The sequence below is a fragment of the Amborella trichopoda genome, chromosome 7 (assembly GCF_054954075.1).
Source record: "Amborella trichopoda isolate Santa Cruz 75 chromosome 7, AtrichopodaSantaCruz75HAP2 v2.0, whole genome shotgun sequence".
NCBI lineage: Eukaryota > Viridiplantae > Streptophyta > Magnoliopsida > Amborellales > Amborellaceae > Amborella > Amborella trichopoda.
The window spans coordinates 6,089,740-6,111,860 of NC_142342.1; the positions used below are offsets into that span (position 1 = coordinate 6,089,740).

Sequence of the window (22,121 nt, forward strand, 5' to 3'; positions counted from 1 at the left end):
CAAGTTTATCTCAACTTTAAAAACTACCTATTGTATTGAATATTATTTCTCAATAAAATAAGAATGCAGTTTGCATACAGACACATCTGTAGGTGTAGAGATAAGGTGCACATTCAAATTTTATTATGGTATATAATTTTGATGTAAAATATTATTAGGATTATCTCAAAATCTATTTTTATATCTAATTATAAAATTTTAAATTTCAAGAATGGTTAAAATCAAGTAGATCTATAAACATATGAAAATCTTGAAAATGGACAATGTAGATAATATGTTGTAAAATGCACTATTTATGAGACTTAAAATCTTTTTATTTTTCATAGTCATATATCTGGATGTCGAGATGATCAATTAAAGGGTTTTTCAACATTAAAATTTCCTTTTCCGATAGATTTTTGAGGGGCATCTGTATTTCCACATTATTAGGTCGCATCCATAGTTCTACATTCAAAGTGAGAAATAAAAAAGTTTGAAATTTAAAAGTATTTAGAAAAATATATATATTCAAGGAATTCTTACTAAAATGGAAATAACTGAAAATGCAATTTCGATGCCGCAAGGCCTTACGAACAACTATGAAATCTAGAATTCTAAAAATAGTGATGATCAAGCATATCTATACACACTTGAAAATATAATAAATGGACGGTCTAGATAATGTGTTAGAAGATGAACTAGTTTTAGGATCGGAAACCCCTTGAATGTTTTTTAGGGTTTTTTTAGGCCCTTTATATAATAATATATACTTAAGAAATTACTTTATTTTTCTTCTTTCTTTTCTTTTTCTTTTTCTTTTTTTCTGGCCTTACGAACAATTATGAAATCTAGAATTCTAAAAATAGTGATGATCAAGCATATCTATACACATTTGAAAATATAAAAAATGGACGGTCTAGAAATTGTGTTAGAAGATGAACTAGTTTTAGGATCGGAAACCCCTTGAATGTTTTTTAGGGTTTTTTTAGGCCCTTTATATAATAACATATACTTAGAAATTACTTTATTTTTCTTCTTTCTTTTCTTTTTCTTTTTTTTTTTTTTCTATTTATTTTTCTTCTTTATTTTTTTTATTTTTTATTTTAAGAATATCTAAGGAGTACACACATCATGCTCTTGCGGGAACATATTGTACCACAACTCCCACATGCACTATAGCCAATTGAGAAATTTTTTTTATTCAAATTTTGGGATCCATTTAAGAATCATTAGATTATTGTTTTCAAAGAATAAAAAAAAGTATTTTGAATTCTTGAACTTCTTGATGTTTATCACCGAAAAATGGACGGTTATTGGGACTTATTTTTTGAACAAATAGAGATTAAGAGGTATTTTTTTTATTTTTTTCATTTAGTCATTGGTTAATAAGGATTATATCTCGAAATTTGGGATTTAAAAAGTATTGGCAAAATGAATTTTATCCGACGGAGTAGATGGACTTGTGCAAGGCATTAGGGCTATAAAGGTACATTTTAGAAAAGATGAGGCCATTATGGGCAATACTCACTATATATATTTGAGGGTTAAAGGCCAAAACTCCAGAAAAGGCCGTCTTCCTCGTTGCATTGTCTGCACTAGCAAAATGTCGAAGCGAGGTACACTTAGGGTTTAGGGTTTCATGTATTTCCTCTTATTTACTGAATAGACGGCATTATTTTCCTTTTTATATTTAGATTTTAGTTATATCATCTATGATTTCATGATTTTCCTTTTCATATATAGATTCTTAGTTATATCATCTATGGTTTCATGATTCCGCTTGATTTGTTCAGATCTTAATCACTCTTTACTCTCATAGTTTTATTCAGTGGTCGAATGATTTTTACGGTCTAATGTTTTTCTCAGAAATTTCTCTCGTTGTCTGATGAGTATTGATTAATGTATTTTCGTTCACTAACCCTAGGTTTTGTTGGATGTTCTCTTATTTTTAGTAAGGTTTTTGGATAAATATCAGCATTTTATTGATTTTTTGTGGTTCTATACTTTTTTTTGTTGGATCAGATTTGTTTTGTTGGAATTTGAAATTCAGTGGCTCCTCAAAATCGCTGCTTTTTTATATATTTTTCGTAGATTCAAATTATATGTGTATATTTATTAATTCAAATTATGCGTGCATATGTTAATTCAAAATTTATGTGCATATTTAATATCACGAAGACCGTGACCCTTTCGTATCATTTGCAGCTGTTGAGATCTTTTCCCCTCTTGCTTGATTCTCCGACCATATATTGTTTGATGGATTCATTCTGTTTTTGCAGAAGATTTGTTATTTTACATATCCATTTTGTGGTGATCCACTGAACTGGATTTGTTCATTAGTTTGTTGAAATCATCGGTTTGCATAATGTTCTTGATATATAGGATTTCAATAGATTCAGTAACTTAGCTTTCTTATTCAAAGCCGAGTCTTATCATTTGCAGTACCTCTCTATGGTAGAGTTATGTTTTTTCTGTTATCAATAGTTTACAAATTCTTCAATGAAGATTTCATGTTCTTTTAGTCTTCTTGTCTTTCTTTGTTTTCTGAAGTTCCATCTAATGTCAGGGTTCTAATTATTTCCTTTTCTGTTTTACTGACATCATTAGCCTAATTTTCTGGCTGGCCATATTTATCCACTAACCCCATATTAACATGCTTAATTTATTGTCTTGATTTCCAGACATTCAAACAATGAAATTTAGTTTTCCATTTTCCAATTTTCCCTTTTCTTATTACCAATATCGTATCTAACTTTCAAATTCCACACATACACACACATACAGGACGTGGAGGTTCAGCTGGGAACAAGTTTCGCATGTCACTGGGTTTACCAGTGGCTGCTACTGTAAATTGCGCAGATAACACTGGCGCTAAGAACCTTTACATAATTTCGGTGAAAGGCATCAAGGGCAGGCTCAACCGTCTTCCATCTGCTTGTGTTGGGGACATGGTGATGGCCACTGTGAAGAAAGGGAAGCCTGATCTCAGGAAAAAGGTCATGCCAGCTGTTATTGTAAGGCAGAGAAAGCCATGGCGTCGAAAGGATGGTGTTTTTATGTACTTTGAAGGTAATCTTTCTTGATTTTTCTGTAAAGTTTGTCCTGGAAAAGCTTCATGTTATGTATTTCTGTTCATTAGTTTTTGTAGATTACATTTTTTTTTGAAGCTATGCAAGAATAATGACTTCTTTGTGTAACCCTTGTTGACATTGTAAAATGTGATCTGCCTTGTATATGTTTTGTTGAATACTTGTTTTTTCTCTCTCTCTCTCTCTCTTTCCTTTTTTCTTTTTTCTGTAGTTAACTAATGACTTGTAAAGAACCATTTTCTTTGATGGCAGTGCTTTAACCATTTTCTTTGATGAAATTGCTTTCTTTTATTCACAACCATGGGAACTAAACTAATTTTGTTGACTAATGAGAACCAAAAAGAAACAAAGTTCATTCCCGCAACATTGCCATTGAAACAACGACGTTGAAAGCACTATGCTTTATTGGAGCTCGATATAATCTTACTTCTTCTCTCAATAATGACAGTGATACCTTTTCAATCATTTGAATGTAATGACTTCATCCCACCAACAACAAGCATTCTATAACCTAACAGTTGTTCGTTTAGGATACCTTATGTGTGAAATAGAAGTGGCAAAACCTATCCTGTCATCCTTAAGATTGCATATTCTAACGAGCGGTATGCCTTTTTTTCCCTATTCGTCACAAATATTGCATTATTTATAGGTTCATTAGCACCTTGGAGGGTGTAATTAGGATCTCACCAAATTGTTAGCAGGGCCAAATGGCTGGCCATGTTGTTCCTATGAAATATGATAATTCATGAATCTAATAGTTAAATGTATTGAAACGTAGCAAACAAGATGCGTCTGGGGAAGCATTTTTGGCCATCCTTGAAATTTTCATATTTATTTGGGGATGGGTGCTTCTTTTATCTTTTCATTGTATTGCTTGTAGATCAGGGCATTGTCATCTTCTGATTCAACATATGATTATGGACTCCTTTTAAAATTTCCTTCACCTATTGAAACTTCTTATCATTAACCATGATGGTGGACAATCTTTGGTTCCCTTTTACACATAAATCGCACTTGTCTTGTTTTCTTCAGCATAGAGTCCTGGTATTTGCCCATTTGTCCTATGAAGAAGTTTTCTGCCCTTGTTTGGTTGCTCCTCGAGTTGTAGAAGAAACTAAGGGGAAGTATAATATAGGCATAAGGATTATGGACTTCCTTGGATCCTTGAGCTCATCGATGTCCGTTGAAATGATGTAGGATGGAATGAGAGTGGGAACTGCCAAAACAAGACAGGACCCCATTTCTGGGCTCCATCCTTTGAGAATCATTTTCCATCATTTTGTTGGTGATAGCCTCGAGGATTGTGGTTGTTCTATTGTCCTCAGAGTAGTATATTACTTCCCACTTACTGAAAATTATCTAGGGAAAATTATAAATACCCCCCCAAAATCAACTTTGTACCCATCCTACCTCCCAATGCTTTTAAGATCACACCCTAAACCCTAATACAATGTTTTCTTATATTTACCCCCCCCTTCCCCCGGTCAAAAAGTCATTGATCCTAAAATGCCCTTCTCCTCTCTTACTCTTTCTACCCGCTCTCTCTCTTTCTCTCTCTACTGGCCTTATCTCTACCCACCCTCTCTCTCTACCCATCATCTTACGCTCTTTCTCTCTCTACCCACCCTCTTTCTTTCTCTCCATTACTTTCCATCAATTCCTCTCACTACAATCAATATCTCTGCATTCTGCTACTGTACATCCCCTTTCTCTATCAAGAACTACAGCGGCTTAACTCAAAGTCTTCTGGCCTCGATTTGTCATAATCCCATTCTCAGAGCTTGAATATTACTAGTCCTCAATTAGAAGCAAACAACACCACAAAATGTTTCAGTTTGTTTCCTCTAAATGGGGCTACGGGGGCCAACAACCAATTTCAAAGATCCTGAGGTTTGAGAGAGGGTGCGTAGAGATGCTTCGTTGGTGATTCTCTTTGGATTGTTTGCCGGAAAGGGATCACAGTCCTCGGAAAAACTGAACCTCCATTCTAATTGAAACGCAGAATTAGTAAAAAAAACATAAAAACAAAATCATCCTCGAGCATGTCAATGGCCACACCATCTTTGCTCAAGATCCTTCACAGAGTAAAATTCCAATCTGAGTTCCATAAAATGACATGTGAAACATATTCGCCTGAAGTAACACAGACCAAGTAGTTCAAGCAAGAAAATGGTAATGCGACATTGGGCATTGGAACGCAACTGGAAGGGTATGTGATTTTCTGGCTGGAATAGGGACCTTGGCCTCTGGGAAATCAACAATTTTCTTACTTTTGGCCAGAGAATGGATTTCTTGGTTAACGGTACAGTGATAGTTCGCAACATATGACCGAAAACCAGACTTGGGAAGCCAGCAAAACAGGACCTTAGTAGCCATAAAAATCAGTAGGTTGGCCCGAAAAGGGAAACATTCGTTGCCCAAAAATTACTGGGTTTCTATTTCTTGCCTTGGGGTTTCTATTTTTTGCCGTAACCTATGCAGGTTTCTGAATTTGGCCGGAAACCAGGACCTCTTGGCCTGGAAATCAGTGGGCTTCTTATTTTTGGAAGGAAAATGAGACATTGTTGTCGGGAAACCAGCTGGTTGGTCGGAAATGGTGCTCGGTGCCTGTGCCCCAAGAGTAGGGATCTTGTTTGCTGGATAACCACCCATGCTATTATTTTTCTGGCCTGTAAGGTAAGCCGAAGAGAGAAAATCGGCGAGGTATTGAGAGTGAGAGAGGTTGGGTAGAGAGAGAAAGAGACAGGTGGGTAGAGAGGGAGAGAGGAGAAGGGCATATTATATTAGTCTTCGGTTTGTTGATTATTTGACTTGGGGGGTTCAATACAAGAAAGTATAGTATTGGGGTTTAGTATGTGAGAGAGTAATGGGTTAAGGATGTCTAGAAAGTTGATTTTTTGGTAATCATCTATTTACCTCACCCACTTATGGTCTTTCACCGAACGATGCTGGCCCGTTCAGAAAATTTAAAGGTTTTAGCATGGTATATGTGGGGTTTCTGTCTTGCATTTTGGCAGCAGAAGTTCAAAGAAAACAATTGATATGTTCCCATTTTATTACATTGTGGTGATTATTGTAAAATTCATCAGATTAAGATCTGGCTTTTTGAGTAAGGTGCCTAGCATTGTCCCGATTTTTGTTATCTATAACTAAAAGTAATTGTGAATTAAAAAGGTCTCGGAAAAAAATTCTATTTTAACCCTATAAACATCTTGATCACTCAATGAATACCTCAATTTTTTCATGTTGTGCTTTAGTTTGAGTACTTACACTTGGGCCTCATTTTTTCTCAACAGATAATGCGGGTGTCATAGTGAATCCGAAAGGAGAAATGAAAGGTAATACATTTGTGGTTATGTGTGTGACAGTGAGAGAGGGAGTGAGGGCCTGAGTACATGAACTTGAACAATATTTGTGTTTTGTGGGTTTTTTGCAGGATCTGCCATCACAGGGCCAATTGGGAAGGAGTGTGCGGATCTATGGCCTCGTATTGCCAGTGCAGCAAACACTATCATCTAAGTTCAGAAACATTAGAATTTGACTTTAATTTGGTTTTTGTTGAGAGTTGTTATATCTGTTCGAAGTTGGATTTGTTGCTCTTTTTAATGTTTTGAAATAGAAATGTTTTGAAATAGAATTTACCGTGTGGAGTCTCCTCATTTTTGTATGGTCTGGTTTTAGTGGGCTTTGCAGATCAATGTTGAAACTTTAAATCATTTTGTTAGGTTGAAATTGAATTATAAGGCCTTGTCCTTCTTTTTGTGGTTTTCCTTCTCTTTGTGGTTTTCTTTTGCCTCTCTTTCTGATCATCATATCTCAATTTGTGTCTGGTCTTCATAGTTTTATACTAAGTTTGATTAGCTTATTGGGAACATGTTTATTTATAGTATACACAAGTTCTAAGATGGGATGACTATTGGTTTAATGTATATTTGTATGTCTAGGTATCTCTCTTCTATTTTTGTCTATTTTTCTCGGCCCCTCTCTCTCTCTCACTATGTTGCCTGGGTGCAAAACACGTAATGGATGGGAGTCAATCTTAATTAGCTATAACACTGTTTCATTATCATCGTCAAACCCTTTTTTTAACTAATTGTGGTAGGCTATTTAATCAATTACACTATGTAAGTAATATCTCAAAAATTGATCGAGAAAAGTTGTTCATATGCTGAAATTTCCTCAAATTGGTCATCTTTACTTTAAGATGTGTGAATATGGATAAAAAAGGCTTTCAAGTTTTGGACATGTTTGATCTTGGCCTCGAGAGAGAGAAAGAGGACAAAATGTGGATGGGGACGCGCCTAAAGACGTTGAATCACTGTTCGATGTAATCCTCTGTTTGCATAAAATTTTATATTGAGAATAAAATGGAAAATGAAATCATTCGAAAATAATAAAATGGAAATTAAAATCATGGAAAATCAAACTAATTACTAAAGATGTTTATCCTCATTTTTTTTCTCAATTTCTGTGGCTTGAATTTTTCCAAATGAGTTCAAATTTTGCTTGAGACCCATTTTTATTAACAAAACCCAAGCTCTTGTGAGAATCCCTGAAAGGTCCCTTATCTAGTTCGGTGCCTTTCATTTTTCTTTAAGGCAAAAATGACCATTATACCCCTGATTTTTCCTCTTTAAACTCTCCTCTCATCATTATCGGCGTAAAGAAAATGGCTCTAACCCTCGGGCCCTGCCTTTCAATACCGTCATCGGAAAAGACCAAAAGGCTCCTTAAACCACCCCATCTCCCCCCAAACCTGCATCGCCCCTTGTACCGCCACGTCAGCCCTAGAATGTGCGGAGCTGATCGTAACCCTAATCTCCTAAGCTCCATAACCACTTTCCTCTGGTCCAACTCCCTGCCTCCCCAACTTCTAATCGCAGCCGTCCGTTCGGCCTGGACCTCCGCATGGCAAATCATGATGAGCCAGATGGCGCCATCTGATTCGTCAGGCTCCTACGCAAGGCCCCCCTCCAAATTCAAATCTCTGGCCGTTGGCTCCCGCCAAAAAAAGCCCCCCAAAAAGTATCACCTCTATGTGGCCCTTGCTTGCCCTTGGGCCCATAGAACCCTAATTGTGAGGGCTCTCAAAGGTTTTGAAGAGGCAATACCAGTCTCCATTGCTTCACCTGGTGTCAATGGATCATGGGAATTCAAGAGTTCTAGGAGTTTTAATGGAGATAGAAGTGATTATACTCCTGGTTTGGATAAGGCTAATGGGTGTAAGACACTAAAGGAGGTGTATGGTCTTAGACATGGGGGCTATGATGGAAGGAGCACTGTTCCGATGCTTTGGGATATTAAGAAGAGAGATGTTGCTTGCAATGAGAGCTTCGATATTATCGAGTTTTTGAATTCGGGGTTTGACGGGGAGGTGGGTGATTCGGGGTTGGACCTCTCGCCACCAGAGCTAGATGGGAAGATTAACGAGTGGTATGATTTGATTTATCCGAATGTTAACAACGGGGTTTACAGGTATATGTTCATTTTGTTCCCAAGATGATTTGGATTGGTTGCATTTTAATTCTTTATTCCTTTATTTTTTTCTCTGAATATATAGATTTCAATTGTCAGCTCTCTCTCTCTTTTATTTTTCTTTGGTCTACTGAATCTGAGTGTGATGGTAATTGTGCATTTTCTCCTTAGTACTGGATTTGGGTATTGCCCCTGTTTCTTTTGGTATTTTTTTTATGAGCTTCGAGGATCATTGTGCATTTGAACTCTTTAGAAGCTCTGATAGACAGACTTTGTGAATCTTAGCAACAACATTTGCTGATGAGCGGGTAGCTAATGAGTTTTAAATTTTGACTTCTGCTGTTCAAATTAAAGTAGGCTGGGTAGTTATTCATTTGGATTGTGATTGTGCATTGTTTGATGAAGTGTTGTGGTGCATTTTTGATGGCAACTACTTCAGTTTTGTTAGATTGCGAAGTCTTGAATCTGATTTGAATAGCAAGAGCTTGAATTCGATTTTTACCTTGACCATGAAATCAATTTTTATTGAATGCGTAGAACCATCTGCCTGGTTCTCCAGTAGTTGAAGAGTTAAATACCATGGTTGTTCTCACATAGGTTGTTCCGTCCATATTGTTTGTGGCTACTAGAAAGGTCTTTGTGGCAGGTTGAACCGGTGCTAAAAAAATCGGCCATTCGACTTGGAAACACCCAAGTGAACCATAATCGGCAGGTAGTCGATCCGATTTTATTCCCAACTCAGGAGTCAGAACTAGGCCTAACATGCCTAGAAGTTATATTTAATTTTTTTATTTTTTTGGTTAGCAAACTATTGATTCTAGAATGATTTGAAATCCCTAAATGTTTTTTTAAACATTTTAAATTTCGTTTGCATTTTTTTCGCTTCCTTTTCTTTCTTTTTTTGATTTGCGACTTTGCCTCTTCTACTTGGAACCAGTGAGTGACTGGTTAAGCCCACCGGTCCAACTTTTTAAACATTGGGTTGAACCAAATTTGCCAATTTCTTACCTCAAGTGTTGCATTTTGTCACCTTTTGTAATCTATTTCATGAGTGTTATGTAAAATCGGGACCTGTGTGATGGACCACTTTACGGGTTTAGTGCAATTGTCTACTGCAACTCCTTGTTGTGCATTCACCTTTGGAACTTAGCTTGTGTAGAAAAGTCCGCCAAATAGAAACTATATGTTAATTGCTGGTTAGCAAACTATTGATTCTAGAATGATTTGAAATCCCTAAATGTTTTTTTAAACATTTTAAATTTCGTTTGCATTTTTTTCTCTTCCTTTTCTTTCTTTTTTTGATTTGCGACTTTGCCTGTTCGACTTGGAACCAGTGAGTGACTGGTTTAGCCCACCGGTCCAACTTTTTAAACATTGGGTTGAACCAAATTTGCCAATTTCTTACCTCAAGTGTTGTATTTTGTCACCTTTTGTACTCTATTTCATGAGTGTTATGTAAAATCGGGACCTGTGTGATGGACCACTTTATGGGTGTAGTGCAATTGTCTATTGCAACTCCTTGTTGTGCATTCACCTTTGGAACTTAGCTTGTGTAGAAAAGTCCGCCAAATAGAAACTATATGATAATTGCTGGTTAGCAAACTATTGATTCTAGAATGATTTGAAATCCCTAAATGTTTTTTTAAACATTTTAAATTTCGTTTGCATTTTCTTCGCTTCGTTTTCTTTCTTTTTTTGATTTGCGAGTGTGCTTGTTCGACACTGAATCAGTGAGTGACTGGTTTAGCCCATCGGTCCAACTTTTTAAACATTGGGTTGAACCAAATTTGGAACTTTCTTAACTCAAGTGTTTCATTTTGTGACCTTTTGTAATCTATTTCATGAGTGTTATGTAAAATCGGTACCTGTTAGATGGACCACTTTACGGGTTTAGCACAATTGTCTACTGCAACTCCTTGTTGTGCATTCACCTTTGGAACTTAGCTTATGTAAAAAAGTCTGCCAAATAGAAATTATATGAGGATTGCTGGTTAGCAAACTATTGATTCTAGAATGATTTGAAATCCCTAAGTGTTTTTTTAAACATTTTAAATTTCGTTTGCATTTTTTTCGCTTCCTTTTCTTTCTTTTTTTGATTTGCGACTTTGCCTGTTGGACTTGGAACCAGTGAGTGACAGGTTTAGCCCTCCGGTCCAACTTTTTAAACATTGGGGTTAACCAAATTTGCCAATTTCTTACCTCAAGTGTTGTATTTTGTCACCTTTTGTACTCTATTTCATGAGTGTTATGTAAAATCGGGACCTGTGTGATGGACCACTTTACGGGTTTAGTACAATTGTCTACTGCAACTCCTTGTTGTGCATTCACGTTTGAAACTTGACTTGTGTAGAAAAGTCCGCCAAATAGAAACTATATGATAATTGCTGGTTAGCAAACTATTGATTCTAGAATGATTTGAAATCCCTAAATGTTTTTTTAAACATTTTAAATTTCGTTTGTATTTTTTTCGCTTCCTTTTCTTTCTTTTTTTGATTTGCGAGTGTGCTTGTTCGACACTAAACCAGTGAGTGACTGGTTTAACCCATCGGTCCAACTTTTTAATCATTGGGTTGAGCCAAATTTGGCAATTTTTTACCTGAAGTGTTGCATTTTGTCACGTTTTGTAATCTATTTCGTGAGTGGTATTTAAAATCGGGACCTGTTTGATGGACCATTTTACTGTTTAAGTGCAATTGTCTACTGCAACTCCTTGTTGTGCATTCACCTTTGGAACTTAGCTTGTGTAGAAAAGTCCGCCAAAAAAAAATTATATGATAATTGCTGGTTAGCAAACTATTGATTCTAGAATGATTTAAAATCCCAAAATGTTTTTTTAAAAATTTTAAATTTCGTTTTCATTTTTTTCGCTTCGTTTTCTTTCTTTTTTTGATTTGCGACTTTGTTTGACTTGGAATCCGTGAGTGACAGGTTTAGCACATCGGTCCAACTTTTTAAACATTGGGTTGAACCAAATTTGCCAATTTCTTCCCTCAAGTCTTGCATTTTGTCACCTTTTGTACTCTATTTCATGAGTGTTATGTAAAATCGGGACCTGTGTGATGGACCACTTTACAGGTTTAGTGCAATTGTCTACTGCAACTCCTTGTTGTGCATTCACCTTTGGAACTTAGCTTGTGTAGAAAAGTCCGCCAAATAGAAACTATATGATAATTGCTGGTTAGCAAACTATTGATTCTAGAATGATTTGAAATCCCTAAATATTTTTTTAAACATTTTAAATTTCGTTTGTATTTTTTTCGCTTCCTTTTCTTTCTTTTTTTGATTTGCGACTTTGCCTGTTCTACTTGGAACCAGTGAGTGACTGGTTTAGCCCACCGGTCTAACTTTTTAAACATTGGGTTGAACCAAATTTGCCAATTTCTTACCTCGAGTGTTGCATTTTGTCACGTTTTGTTATCTATTTCATGAGTGCTATGTAAAATCGGGACTTGTTTGATGGACCACTTTACGGGTTTAGTGCAATTGTCTACTGCAACTCCTTGTTGTGCATTCCCCTTTGGAACTTAGCTTGTGTAGAAAAGTCCGCCAAATAGAAACTATATGATAATTGTTGGTTAGCAAACTATTGATTCTAGAATTATTTGAAATCCCTAAATGTTTTTTTAAACATTTTAAATTTCGTTTGCATTTTTTTCGCTTCCTTTTCTTTCTTTTTTTGATTTGCGACTTTGCCAGTTCGACTTGGAACCAGTGAGTGACTGGTTTAGCCCACCGGTCCAACTTTTTAAACATTGGGTTGAACCAAATTTGCCAATTTCTTACCTCAAGTGTTGCATTTTTTCACCTTTTGTAATCTATTTCATGAGTGTTATGTAAACTCGGGACCTGTTTGATGGACCACTTTACGGGTTTAGTGCAATTGTCTACTGCAACTCCTTGTTGTGCATTCACCTTTGGAACTTAGCTTGTGTAGCAAAGTCCGCCAAATGGAAACTATATGGTAATTGCTGGTTAGCAAACTATTGATTCTAGAATGATTTGAAATCCCTAAATGTTTTTTTAAACATTTTAAATTTCTTTTGCATTTTTTTCGCTTCCTTTTCTTTCTTTTTTTTGATTTGCGACTTTGCCTGTTCGACTTGGAACCAGTGAGTGACAGGTTTAGCCCACCGGTCCAACTTTTTAAACATTGGGTTGAACCAAATTTGCCAATTTCTTACCTCAAGAGTTGTATTTTGTCACCTTTTGTACTCTATTTCATGAGTGTTATGTAAAATCGGGACCTGTGTGATGGACCACTTTACGGGTTTAGTGCAATTGTCTACTGCAACTCCTTGTTGTGCAATCAACTTTTGGAACTTAGCTTTTGTAGAAAAGTCCGCCAAATAGAAACTATATGATAATTGCTGGGTAGCAAAATATTGATTCTAGAATAATTTGAAATCCCTAAATGTTTTTTTAATTATTTTAAATTTCGTTTGCATTTTTTTCGCTTCTTTTTCTTTCTTTTTTTGATTTGCGAATTTGCCTGTTCGACTTGGAACCAGTGGGTGACTGTTTTAGCCCACCGGTCCAACTTTTAAAACATTGGGATGAACCAAATTTTCCAATTTCTTACCTCAAGTGGTACATTTTGTTACCTTTTGTACTCTATTTCATGAGGTTTATGTAAAATCGGGACCTGTGTGATGGACCACTTTACGGGTTTAGTGCAATTGTCTACTGCAACTCTTTGTTGTGCATTCACCTTTGGAACTTAGCTTGTGTAGAAATGTCCGCCAAATAGAAATGATATGATAATTGCTAGTTAGCAAACTATTGATTCTAGAATGATTTGAAATCCCTAATTGTTTTTTTAAACATTTTAAATTTCGTTTGCATTTTTTTCGCTTCCTTTTCTTTCTTTTTTTGATTTGCGACTTTGTTCGACTTGGAACCAGTGAGTGACTGGTTTAGCCCACCGGTCCAACTTTTTAAACATTGGGTTGAACCAAATTTGCCAATTTCTTACCTCAATTGTTGCATTTGGTCACCTTTTGTACTCTATTTCATGAGTGTTATGTAAAATCGAGACCTGTGTGATGGACCACTTTACGGGTTTAGTGCAATTGTCTATTGCAACTCCTTGTTGTGCATTCACCTTTGAAACTTAGCTTGTGTGGAAAAGTCCGCCAAATAGAAACTATATGATAATTGCTGGTTAGCAAACTATTGATTCTAGAATGATTTGAAATCCCTAAATATTTTTTTAAACATTTTAAATTTCGTTTGCATTTTTTTCGCTTCCTTTTCTTTCTTTTTGTGATTTGCGAGTTTGCCTGTTCGACTTGGAACCAGTGTGTGACTGGTTTAGCCCACCGGTCCAACTTTTTAAACATTGGGTTATACCAAATTTGCCAATTTCTTACCTCAAGTGTCGCATTTTGTCACGTTTTGTAATCTGTTTCATGAGTGTTATGTAAAATTGGGATCTGTTTGATGGACCACTTTACGGGTTTAGTACAATTCTCTACTGCAACTCCTTGTTGTGCATTCTCCTTTGGAACTTAGCTTGTGTAGAAAAGTCCGCCAAATAGAAACTATATGATAATTGCCGGTTAGCAAACTATTGATTCTAAAATTATTTGAAATCCCTAAATGTTTTTTCAAAACATTTTAAATTTCGTTTGCATTTTTTTCGCTTCCTATTCTTTCTTTTTTTGATATGCGATTTTGCTTGTTCGACTTAGAACCAGTGGGACTGGTTTAGCCCACCGGTCCAACTTTTTAAACCTTGGGTTGAACCAAATTTGCCAATTTCTTACCTCAAGTGTTGCATTTTGTCACCTTTTGTAATCTATTTCATGAGTGTTATGTAAAATCGGGACCTGTGTGATGGGCCACTTTACGGGTTTAGTGCAATTGTCTACTGCAACTCCTTGTTGTGCATTCACCTTTGGAACTTACCTTGTGTAGAAAAGTCTGCCAAATAGAAACTATATGATAATTGCTGGTTAGCAAAATATTGATTCTAGAATGATTTGCAATCCCTAAATGTTTTTTAAAACATTTTAAATTTCGTTTGCATTTTTTTCGCTTCCTTTTCTTTCTTTTTTTGATTTTCGAATTTGCCTGTTCGACTTGGAACCAGTGAGTGACTGGTTTAGCCCACCGGTCCAACTTTTTAAACATTGGGTTGAACCAAATTTGCAAATTTCTTACCTCAAGTGGTACATTTTTTTACCTTTTGTACTTTATTTCATGAGTGTTATGTAAATTCGGGACCTGTGTGATGGACCACTTTACGGGTTTAGTGCAATTGTCTACTGCAACTCTTTGTTATGCATTCACGTTTGGAACTTAGTTTGTGTAGAAAAGCCCGCCAAATAGAAATTATATGATAATTGCTGGTTAGCAAACTATTGATTCTAGATTGATTTGAAATCCCTAAATGTTTTTTTAAACATTATAAATTTCGTTTGCATTTTTTTCTCCTCTTTTTTTTTCCTTTTTTTGATTTGCGACTTTGTTCGACTTAGAACCAGTAAGTGACAGGTTTAGCCCACCGGTCCAACTTTTTAAACATTGGGTTGAACCAAATTTGACAATTTCTTACCTCAAGTGTTGCATTGAGTCACCTTTTGTAATCTATTTCATGAGTGTTATGTAAAATCGAGACTTATTTGGTGGACCACTTTACGGGTTTGTGCATTCACATGAGTGTATTTTTTTCGCTTCCTTTTCTTTCTTTTTTTGATTTGCGACTTTGCCTGTTCGACTTGGAACCAGTGAGTGACTGGTTTAGCCCACCGGTCCAACTTTTTAAACATTGGGTTGAACCAAATTTGACAATTTCTTACCTCAAGTGTTGCATTGAGTCACCTTTTGTAATCTATTTCATGAGTGTTATGTAAAATCGAGACTTATTTGGTGGACCACTTTACGGGTTTGTGCATTCACATGAGTGTATTTTTTTCGCTTCCTTTTCTTTCTTTTTTCGATTTGCGACTTTGCCTGTTCGACTTGGAACCAGTGAGTGACTGGTTTAGCACACCGGTCCAACTTTTTAAACATTGGGTTGAACCAAATTTGACAATTTCTTACCTCAAGTGTTGCATTGAGTCACCTTTTGTAATCTATTTCATGAGTGTTATGTAAAATCGGGATCTGTTTGGTGGACCACTTTACGGGTTTAGTGCAATTGTCTACTGCAACTCCTTGTTGTGCATTCACCTTTGGAACTTAGCTTGTGTAGAAAAGTCCGCCGAATAGAAACTATATGATAATTGCTGGTTAGCAAACTATTGATTCTAGAATGATTTGAAATCGCTAATTGTTTTTTTAAAAATTTTAAATTTCGTTTGCCTTTTCTTTGCTTCCTTTTCTTTGTTTTTTTGATTTGCGACTTTGCCTGTTCGACTTGGAACCTGTACGTGACTGGTTTTACCTACCGGTCCAACTTTTTAAACATTGAGTTGAACCAAATTTGCCAATTTCTTACCTCAAGAGTTGTATTTTGTCACCTTTTGTACTCTATTTCATGAGTGTTATGTAAAATCGGGACCTGTGTGATGGACCACTTTACGGGTTTAGTGCAATTCTCTACTGCAACTCCCTGTTGTGCATTCACCTTTGGAACTTAGCTTGTGTAGAAAAGTCTGCCAAATAGAAACTATATGATAATTGCTGGTTAGCAAACTATTGTTTCTAGAATGATTTGAAATCCCTAAATGTTTTTTTAAACATTTTAAATTTCGTTTGCATTTTTTTTGCTTCCTTTACTTTTTTTTTTTGATTTGCGACTTTGCTTGTTCTACTTGGAACCAGTGAGTGACTGGTTTAGCCCACCGGTCCAACTTTTTAAGTATTGGGTTGAACCAAATTTACAAATTTTTTACCTCAAGTGTTGCAATTTCTCACGTTTTGTAATCTATTTCATGAGTGTTATGTAAAATTGGGACCTGTTTGATGGACCACTTTACGGGTTTAGTGCAATTGTCTACTGCAACTCCTTTTTGTGCATTCACCTTTGGAACTTAGCTTGTGTAGAAAAGTCCGCTAAATAGAAACTATATGATAATTGCTGGTTAGCAAACTATTGATTCTAGAATGATTTGAAATCCCTAAATGTTTTTTTAAACATTTTAAATTTCGTTTGCATTTTTTTCGCTTCCTTTTCTTTCTTTTTTTGATTTGCGACTTTGCCTGTTCAACTTGGAACCAGTGAGTGACAGGTTTAGCCCACCGGTCCAACTTTTTAAACATTGGGGTGAACCAAATTTGCCAATTTCTTACTTCAAGTGTTGCATTTTGTCACCTTTTGTACTCTATTTCATGAGTGTTATGTAAAATCGGGACCTGTGTGATGGACCACTTTACGGGTTTAGTGCAATTGTCTACTGCAACTCCTTGTTGTGCATTCACCTTTGGAACTTAGCTTGTGTAGAAAAGTCTGCCAAATAGAAACTATATGATAATTGCTGGTTAGCAAACTATTGATTCTAGAATGATTTGAAATCCCTAAATGTTTTTTTAAACATTTTAAATTTCGTTTGCATTTTTTTTGCTTCCTTTTCTTTGTTTTTTTGATTTGCGACTTTGCCTCTTCGACTTGGAACCAGTGAGTGACCGGTTTAGCCCACCGGTCCAACTTTTTAAACATTGGGTTGAACCAAATTTGTCAATTTCTTACCTCAAGTGTTGCATTTTGTCACCTTTTGTAATCTATTTCATGAGTGTTATGTAAAATCGGGACCTGTTTGATGGACCACTTTACGGGTTTAGTGCAATTGTCTACTGCAACTCTTTGTTGTGCATTCACTTTTGGAACTTAGCTTGTGTAGAAAAGTCCGCCAAATAGAAACTATATGATAATTGCTGGTTAGCAAACTATTGATTCTAGAATGATTTGAAATCCCTGAATGTTTTTTTAAACATTTTAAATTTCGTTTGCATTTTTTTCGCTTCCTTTTCTTTCTTTTTTTTGATTTGCGACTTTGCCTCTTCGACTTGGAACCAGTGAGTGACTGATTTAGCCCACCGGTCCAACTTTTTAAACATTGGGTTGAACCAAATTTGCCAATTTCTTACCTCAAGTGTTGCATTTTGTCACCTTTTGTAATCTATTTCATGAGTGTTATGTAAAATCGGGACCTGTTTGATGGACCACTCTACGGGTTTTGTGCAATTGTCTCTTGCAACTCCTTGTTGTGCATTCACCTTTGGAACTTAGCTTGTGTAGAAAATTCCGCCAAATAGAAACTATATGATAATTGCTTGTTAGCAAACTATTGATTCTAGAATGATTTGAAATCCCTAAATGTTTTTTAAACATTTTAAATTTTGTTTGTATTTTTTTTGCTTCCTTTTCTTTCTTTTTTTGATTTGCGAATTTGCCTGTTCGACTTGGTACCAGTGAGTGACTTGTTTAGCACACCGGTCCAACTTTTTAAACATTGGGTTGAACCAAATTTGCCAATTTCTTACCTTAAGTGGTACATTTTTTTACATTTTTTACTCTATTTCATGAGTGTTATGTAAAATCGGGACCTGTGTGATGGACCACTTTACGGGTTTAGTGCAATTGTCTACTGCAACTCCTTGTTGTGCATTCACCTTTGGAACTTAGCTTGTGTAGAAACGTCCGCCAAATAGAAACTATATGATAATTGCTGGTTAGCAAACTATTTATTCTAGAATGATTTGAAATCCCTAAATGTTTTTTTAAATATTTTAAATTTCGTTTGCATTTTTTTCGCTTCCTTTATTTTTTTTTATGATTTGCGACTTTGCTTGTTCGACTTGGTACCAGTGAGTGACTGGTTTAGCCCACCGGTCCAACTTTTTAAACATTGGGTTGAACCAAATTTGCCAATTTCTTACCTCAAGTGTTGCATTTTGTCACCTTTTGTAATCTATTTCATGAGTGTTATGTAAAATCGAGACCTGTTTGATGGACCACTTTATGGGTTTAGTGCAATTGTCTTCTGCAACTCCTTGTTATGCATTCAGCTTTGGAACTTTGCTTGTGTAGAAAAGTCCGCCAAATAGAAACTATATGATAATTGCCTGGTTATTTTTATTTTATTATTTTTTTTTTGGGGGAAGGTGGGTGAAGTATATCACTATGGGTGCGCACCCAAGCTGCCCGTGATTTTCGATCTTTGTCTAGCCGTACTTGTTGGTAGAGAATTTACAGTGTTTTCTCTTGGGCTAATGGGATCTATATAGGGAAAGAATGTATATCAAAAGCATAAAAAAGCAGAATGAGAGCACCCACCTCTATTAATTTCATAAGGTGTGTGAAAAGGTGAATTCTACTCCCAAAATGCACACCAATTTTCCTATTTTGTCTATGATAGATTGTCTTCCAGTGCTTATGATAATATTTATGTTGGTTCCTTTTTGGGGCCATGGTGCAGTGGATTGGATTTTGTTTGGTTTCTGCAATTCTTGCTACATTTAATTATAGTTCCTCTTGAGAAAATGTATTGTTCGAGAAAAAAATTTTAGGTCTCCTAGTGTTCGTGAATCTTGAAGCTCAATATATCAAATCTCATATGTCTGACGAAGTTGATCTTCTCAACGATGGCACAAAAGGAGGACATATAATAAATGCACAGTTGACGTTCAAGTGTTGTCAAATTCCCGTTCTCAGTCACATAAAATTCCAATCAAATCCTTACAAACACACATATTGTACCTTTTGAGGTGAAACTTAGGGTGATTTTATGCTGTCTTTAAAAGAAAGTTCCATTTTCTAGTCAACCGTGTCCAATGTGTTATATTTTTGGGTGTCAACCATAAGCAAGCAGTCTCTCTAAATTATGTATACATCCTTGGGGAATTTTTGTGCTCTCCTAGCAATATGGTTACTTGTCAAGTTAGTATTATTTATTGTCCCCATTTTTGGTGTCACATATCATGGGTCTCACTTGAAATGGCAGATAAAAACAAGTTAAGAGTACTCTCTTTCAAATATGAAAACATAGACAGTTCATAAATAATTGATCCTCTCGAAGTAAGAAAACATGATTGTATTTAATCTTGTTGAATATCATGGATGGAAATGACTAACCATTGTATAATTGTTCATATAAGACTTTTTAAATTTTTACCTCTAAAGTATTTATACGTTCATAAATGACTTCAATACTGTACTACTTAACTTCAGCGTGGTTATTGAGTTCTTAATATACTTTGTATTCTTCTAAATCTATATCTAAATATAAAACATATGCCATTTACTCTCATCCTACATTTACTAAATTTGCAGCGTCATATCCATGTTTGTGCCGTGCGTGACATCCGTGCTTGCATCCAAATCCAAGTTAAATGAATTGTTGGATGCAAATACTATCCTATGCTAAAATGCCGTACATGGTGTTTTCACATTGTTCAATAAGAAACTTGACCTCTCCTTTTCTATGTGCATTCAAGTACCTGAATTGAATGGTTTTTGTACATAACATCTTTTATTTATTCAATCAACTGCAAAAATTCAAACTTCCTTATGTGGAATTGTGGTTTGGTACCCTGCATATTCATTTGATGTTCTGGATTTTTTTATTTCTTTTTGTTCTGGAATATTTACTTTTTAATTCAACGGATAGTTCTCAAATAGCATATATGAATCTGATCTGAAAAGCGATGTTCTCCTCTTGCTGCCTTTGACAATTGTACTATGTATCAACAAAAGATTGATATATCATCGAAAGAAGTGAAGAGTTGAAAATTAAAACCCACTATAAACTTGCTCATGTATTAAAGATCGATGTATCTATGGAGGAAGTGACATCCAGAATTGGAAGTTGAAAACACACTATTACTATTTTTCTGCAGATGTGGATTTGCACAGAGCCAAGAGGCATACGATAGTGCTGTTGAGGTGTTGTTCAGTACATTAGATAAGATCGATGCCCACTTGGCCACTAACCGTTACTTATGTGGTGATGCACTGACACTTGCTGATATTTGCTTGTTTACCACTTTGATTCGCTTTGATCTAGTATATAATGTTCTATTCAAATGTACGAAGAAGAAGTTGATAGAGTACCCTACTCTCCATGGTTATATGCTTGACATATATCAGGTAACTCTCAATCTGATACTCCATGAATAGAAAAATAAAAGGGTTTACTGATCAGAAAGTGTTCATATACTTGATGGGTGAGAGTTGGGTATGATAGCATTTTATTATGATGTGTGGAATTCCCTTGGGGAGTCTAAAATTTTGGAGTTTTCAGATAAAGTCCAGGAACATGTTGGGGAACATTTGGGAAAAAAAAAAATCGAAACGGTAAATTTAAAAACGGAGAAATTTAAGTTTCTATTTATTGAATTATTTGTATGCTGCAATTAACAATATCTTTTTTCTGGAACTTTCCTTAAAAGAATAGAAAACTGAGAGAAAAAGCTAGAGCCCGGAAATATCTTTTCTGAAAGTATTTACAAATTCTCAAATAGTAAGGAGATTTTTTCAACTAGCAGAACAGCTTGCCAGAAAATGAAAAGAAATCAAGATTAGAAATGCATTGATAATTGGGAAATTTTTCTCCCTTGACCTCTACTGTACCATTTAAATTTACATGTTATGCATTCATTTTTTTTTGTTAATGTATTCTCTTTATACTGTTTTGTTTTGCTTAGATTCCAAAGGTTGCAGCCACATGCAACTTCGATGCAATCATGGACGGTTACTATCGCATTCTCTTCCCTCTGAACCCCGGAGGCATCAGACCAGCAATGCCTTTGGGCTATGCACATGAAACCCTCAGCAAGCCACATAATAGGGAAATGCTATCAAAAACCAACAAATTTCGTAGTGTCTCAGCTTCTTCAGTTGTATAGCAAGGCAATGCTTTCAAAAACCAACAAACTTAGTGACTAATTCAGTTTCATTTGTATGGCCTCATTACAGTGAAATGCTACCCAAAACCGAAATATCTCACCAAGATTGAGCTTCATTTGTATGGAAGTTTGTAAATAACAGTGTTAATAATGTATACAAATACTAAAATATATCAGAACTCATTAGACAAAATAGCTTTAGCCATACATGTCTATGCAAATTGCTTGCACATTGTTGTGATATTTATTAATATATATAAAAAATAAAATAATCAAATCAATTCCTTCAAAATTTCTAGTAAACTGCGTCCCATTTACTTTATTAATATTCTTAGAGCTATTTATAAGCAAATGAATGTTTCTTTTCAAATTCGAGTTTTACATTTTATATGTACATGTTATTAAAGGAAAAGCATAGAATGAGACCATTTACCTTTTGTACTAGGTAGTCACAATTAATCTTGACCATTGGATATGAAATTGAGTGGCTGTATTTATTCCATTGACCAATTTCAAACTTCAAATAATTTTTTTTAAATTTCACATCGGATGGTTGTAAGTAATTGTGACCATCTTATATCAAAGGTAAATAGTCTTATTGTATACAATCCATATTGGAAATAGTATTTATTGTGAGAATATCGTATTGTGATTATTTTATTTTACAGAATAATAATTAACAGATATGGAAGTTATCATTATAAAATAAAGATAAGTCAAAATTTAATTGTCGTTGAGGTCTTATGAGTGCTCCATTACATAAAGGGTGTGGTTTATATAAAGCTAACG

The 22,121-nt window shown here is 35.3% G+C and overlaps 2 protein-coding genes across 3 annotated transcripts; both read left to right on the top strand.

Annotated features, from left to right (window-relative positions):
- Positions 1 to 1,480: 1,480 nt before the first annotated feature.
- Positions 1,481 to 6,824, top strand: LOC18447336 (large ribosomal subunit protein uL14). Its single transcript, XM_088871190.1, has 4 exons — positions 1,481 to 1,595; positions 2,764 to 3,048; positions 6,365 to 6,406; positions 6,505 to 6,824. Exons 1-4 carry the CDS (start codon positions 1,493 to 1,495, stop codon positions 6,585 to 6,587), a joined length of 513 nt encoding a protein of 170 aa, XP_088727316.1. The 5' UTR covers positions 1,481 to 1,492; the 3' UTR covers positions 6,588 to 6,824.
- Positions 6,825 to 7,730: 906 nt separating this feature from the next.
- On the top strand, positions 7,731 to 21,525 carry LOC18444241 (uncharacterized). Of its 2 annotated transcripts, XM_088871187.1 has the most exons (3): positions 7,731 to 8,543; positions 20,325 to 20,574; positions 21,132 to 21,525. In XM_088871187.1, the coding sequence occupies exons 1-3, from the start codon at positions 7,738 to 7,740 to the stop codon at positions 21,330 to 21,332; spliced, it is 1,257 nt and encodes a 418-aa protein (XP_088727313.1). In that variant the 5' UTR covers positions 7,731 to 7,737; the 3' UTR covers positions 21,333 to 21,525. The 2 variants fall into 2 exon arrangements, with proteins under 2 accessions (XP_088727313.1, XP_088727315.1); XM_088871189.1 differs by lacking the exon at positions 20,325 to 20,574.
- The last annotated feature ends 596 nt before the right edge of the window (positions 21,526 to 22,121 follow it).

Excerpts from the sequence above, each read along its gene's own strand:
- LOC18444241 (XM_088871187.1), top strand. The coding sequence starts at position 7,738 with ATGGCTCTAACCCTCGGGCCCTGCCTTTCAATACCGTCATCGGAAAAG. Across the intron at positions 8,544-20,324 it reads GTTAACAACGGGGTTTACAG|ATGTGGATTTGCACAGAGCC; the intron begins GTATATGTTCAT and ends ATTTTTCTGCAG. Across the intron at positions 20,575-21,131 it reads ATATGCTTGACATATATCAG|ATTCCAAAGGTTGCAGCCAC; the intron begins GTAACTCTCAAT and ends TGTTTTGCTTAG.
- LOC18447336 (XM_088871190.1), top strand. The coding sequence starts at position 1,493 with ATGGGCAATACTCACTATATATATTTGAGGGTTAAAGGCCAAAACTCC. Across the intron at positions 3,049-6,364 it reads TGTTTTTATGTACTTTGAAG|ATAATGCGGGTGTCATAGTG; the intron begins GTAATCTTTCTT and ends TTTTCTCAACAG. Across the intron at positions 6,407-6,504 it reads TCCGAAAGGAGAAATGAAAG|GATCTGCCATCACAGGGCCA; the intron begins GTAATACATTTG and ends GGTTTTTTGCAG.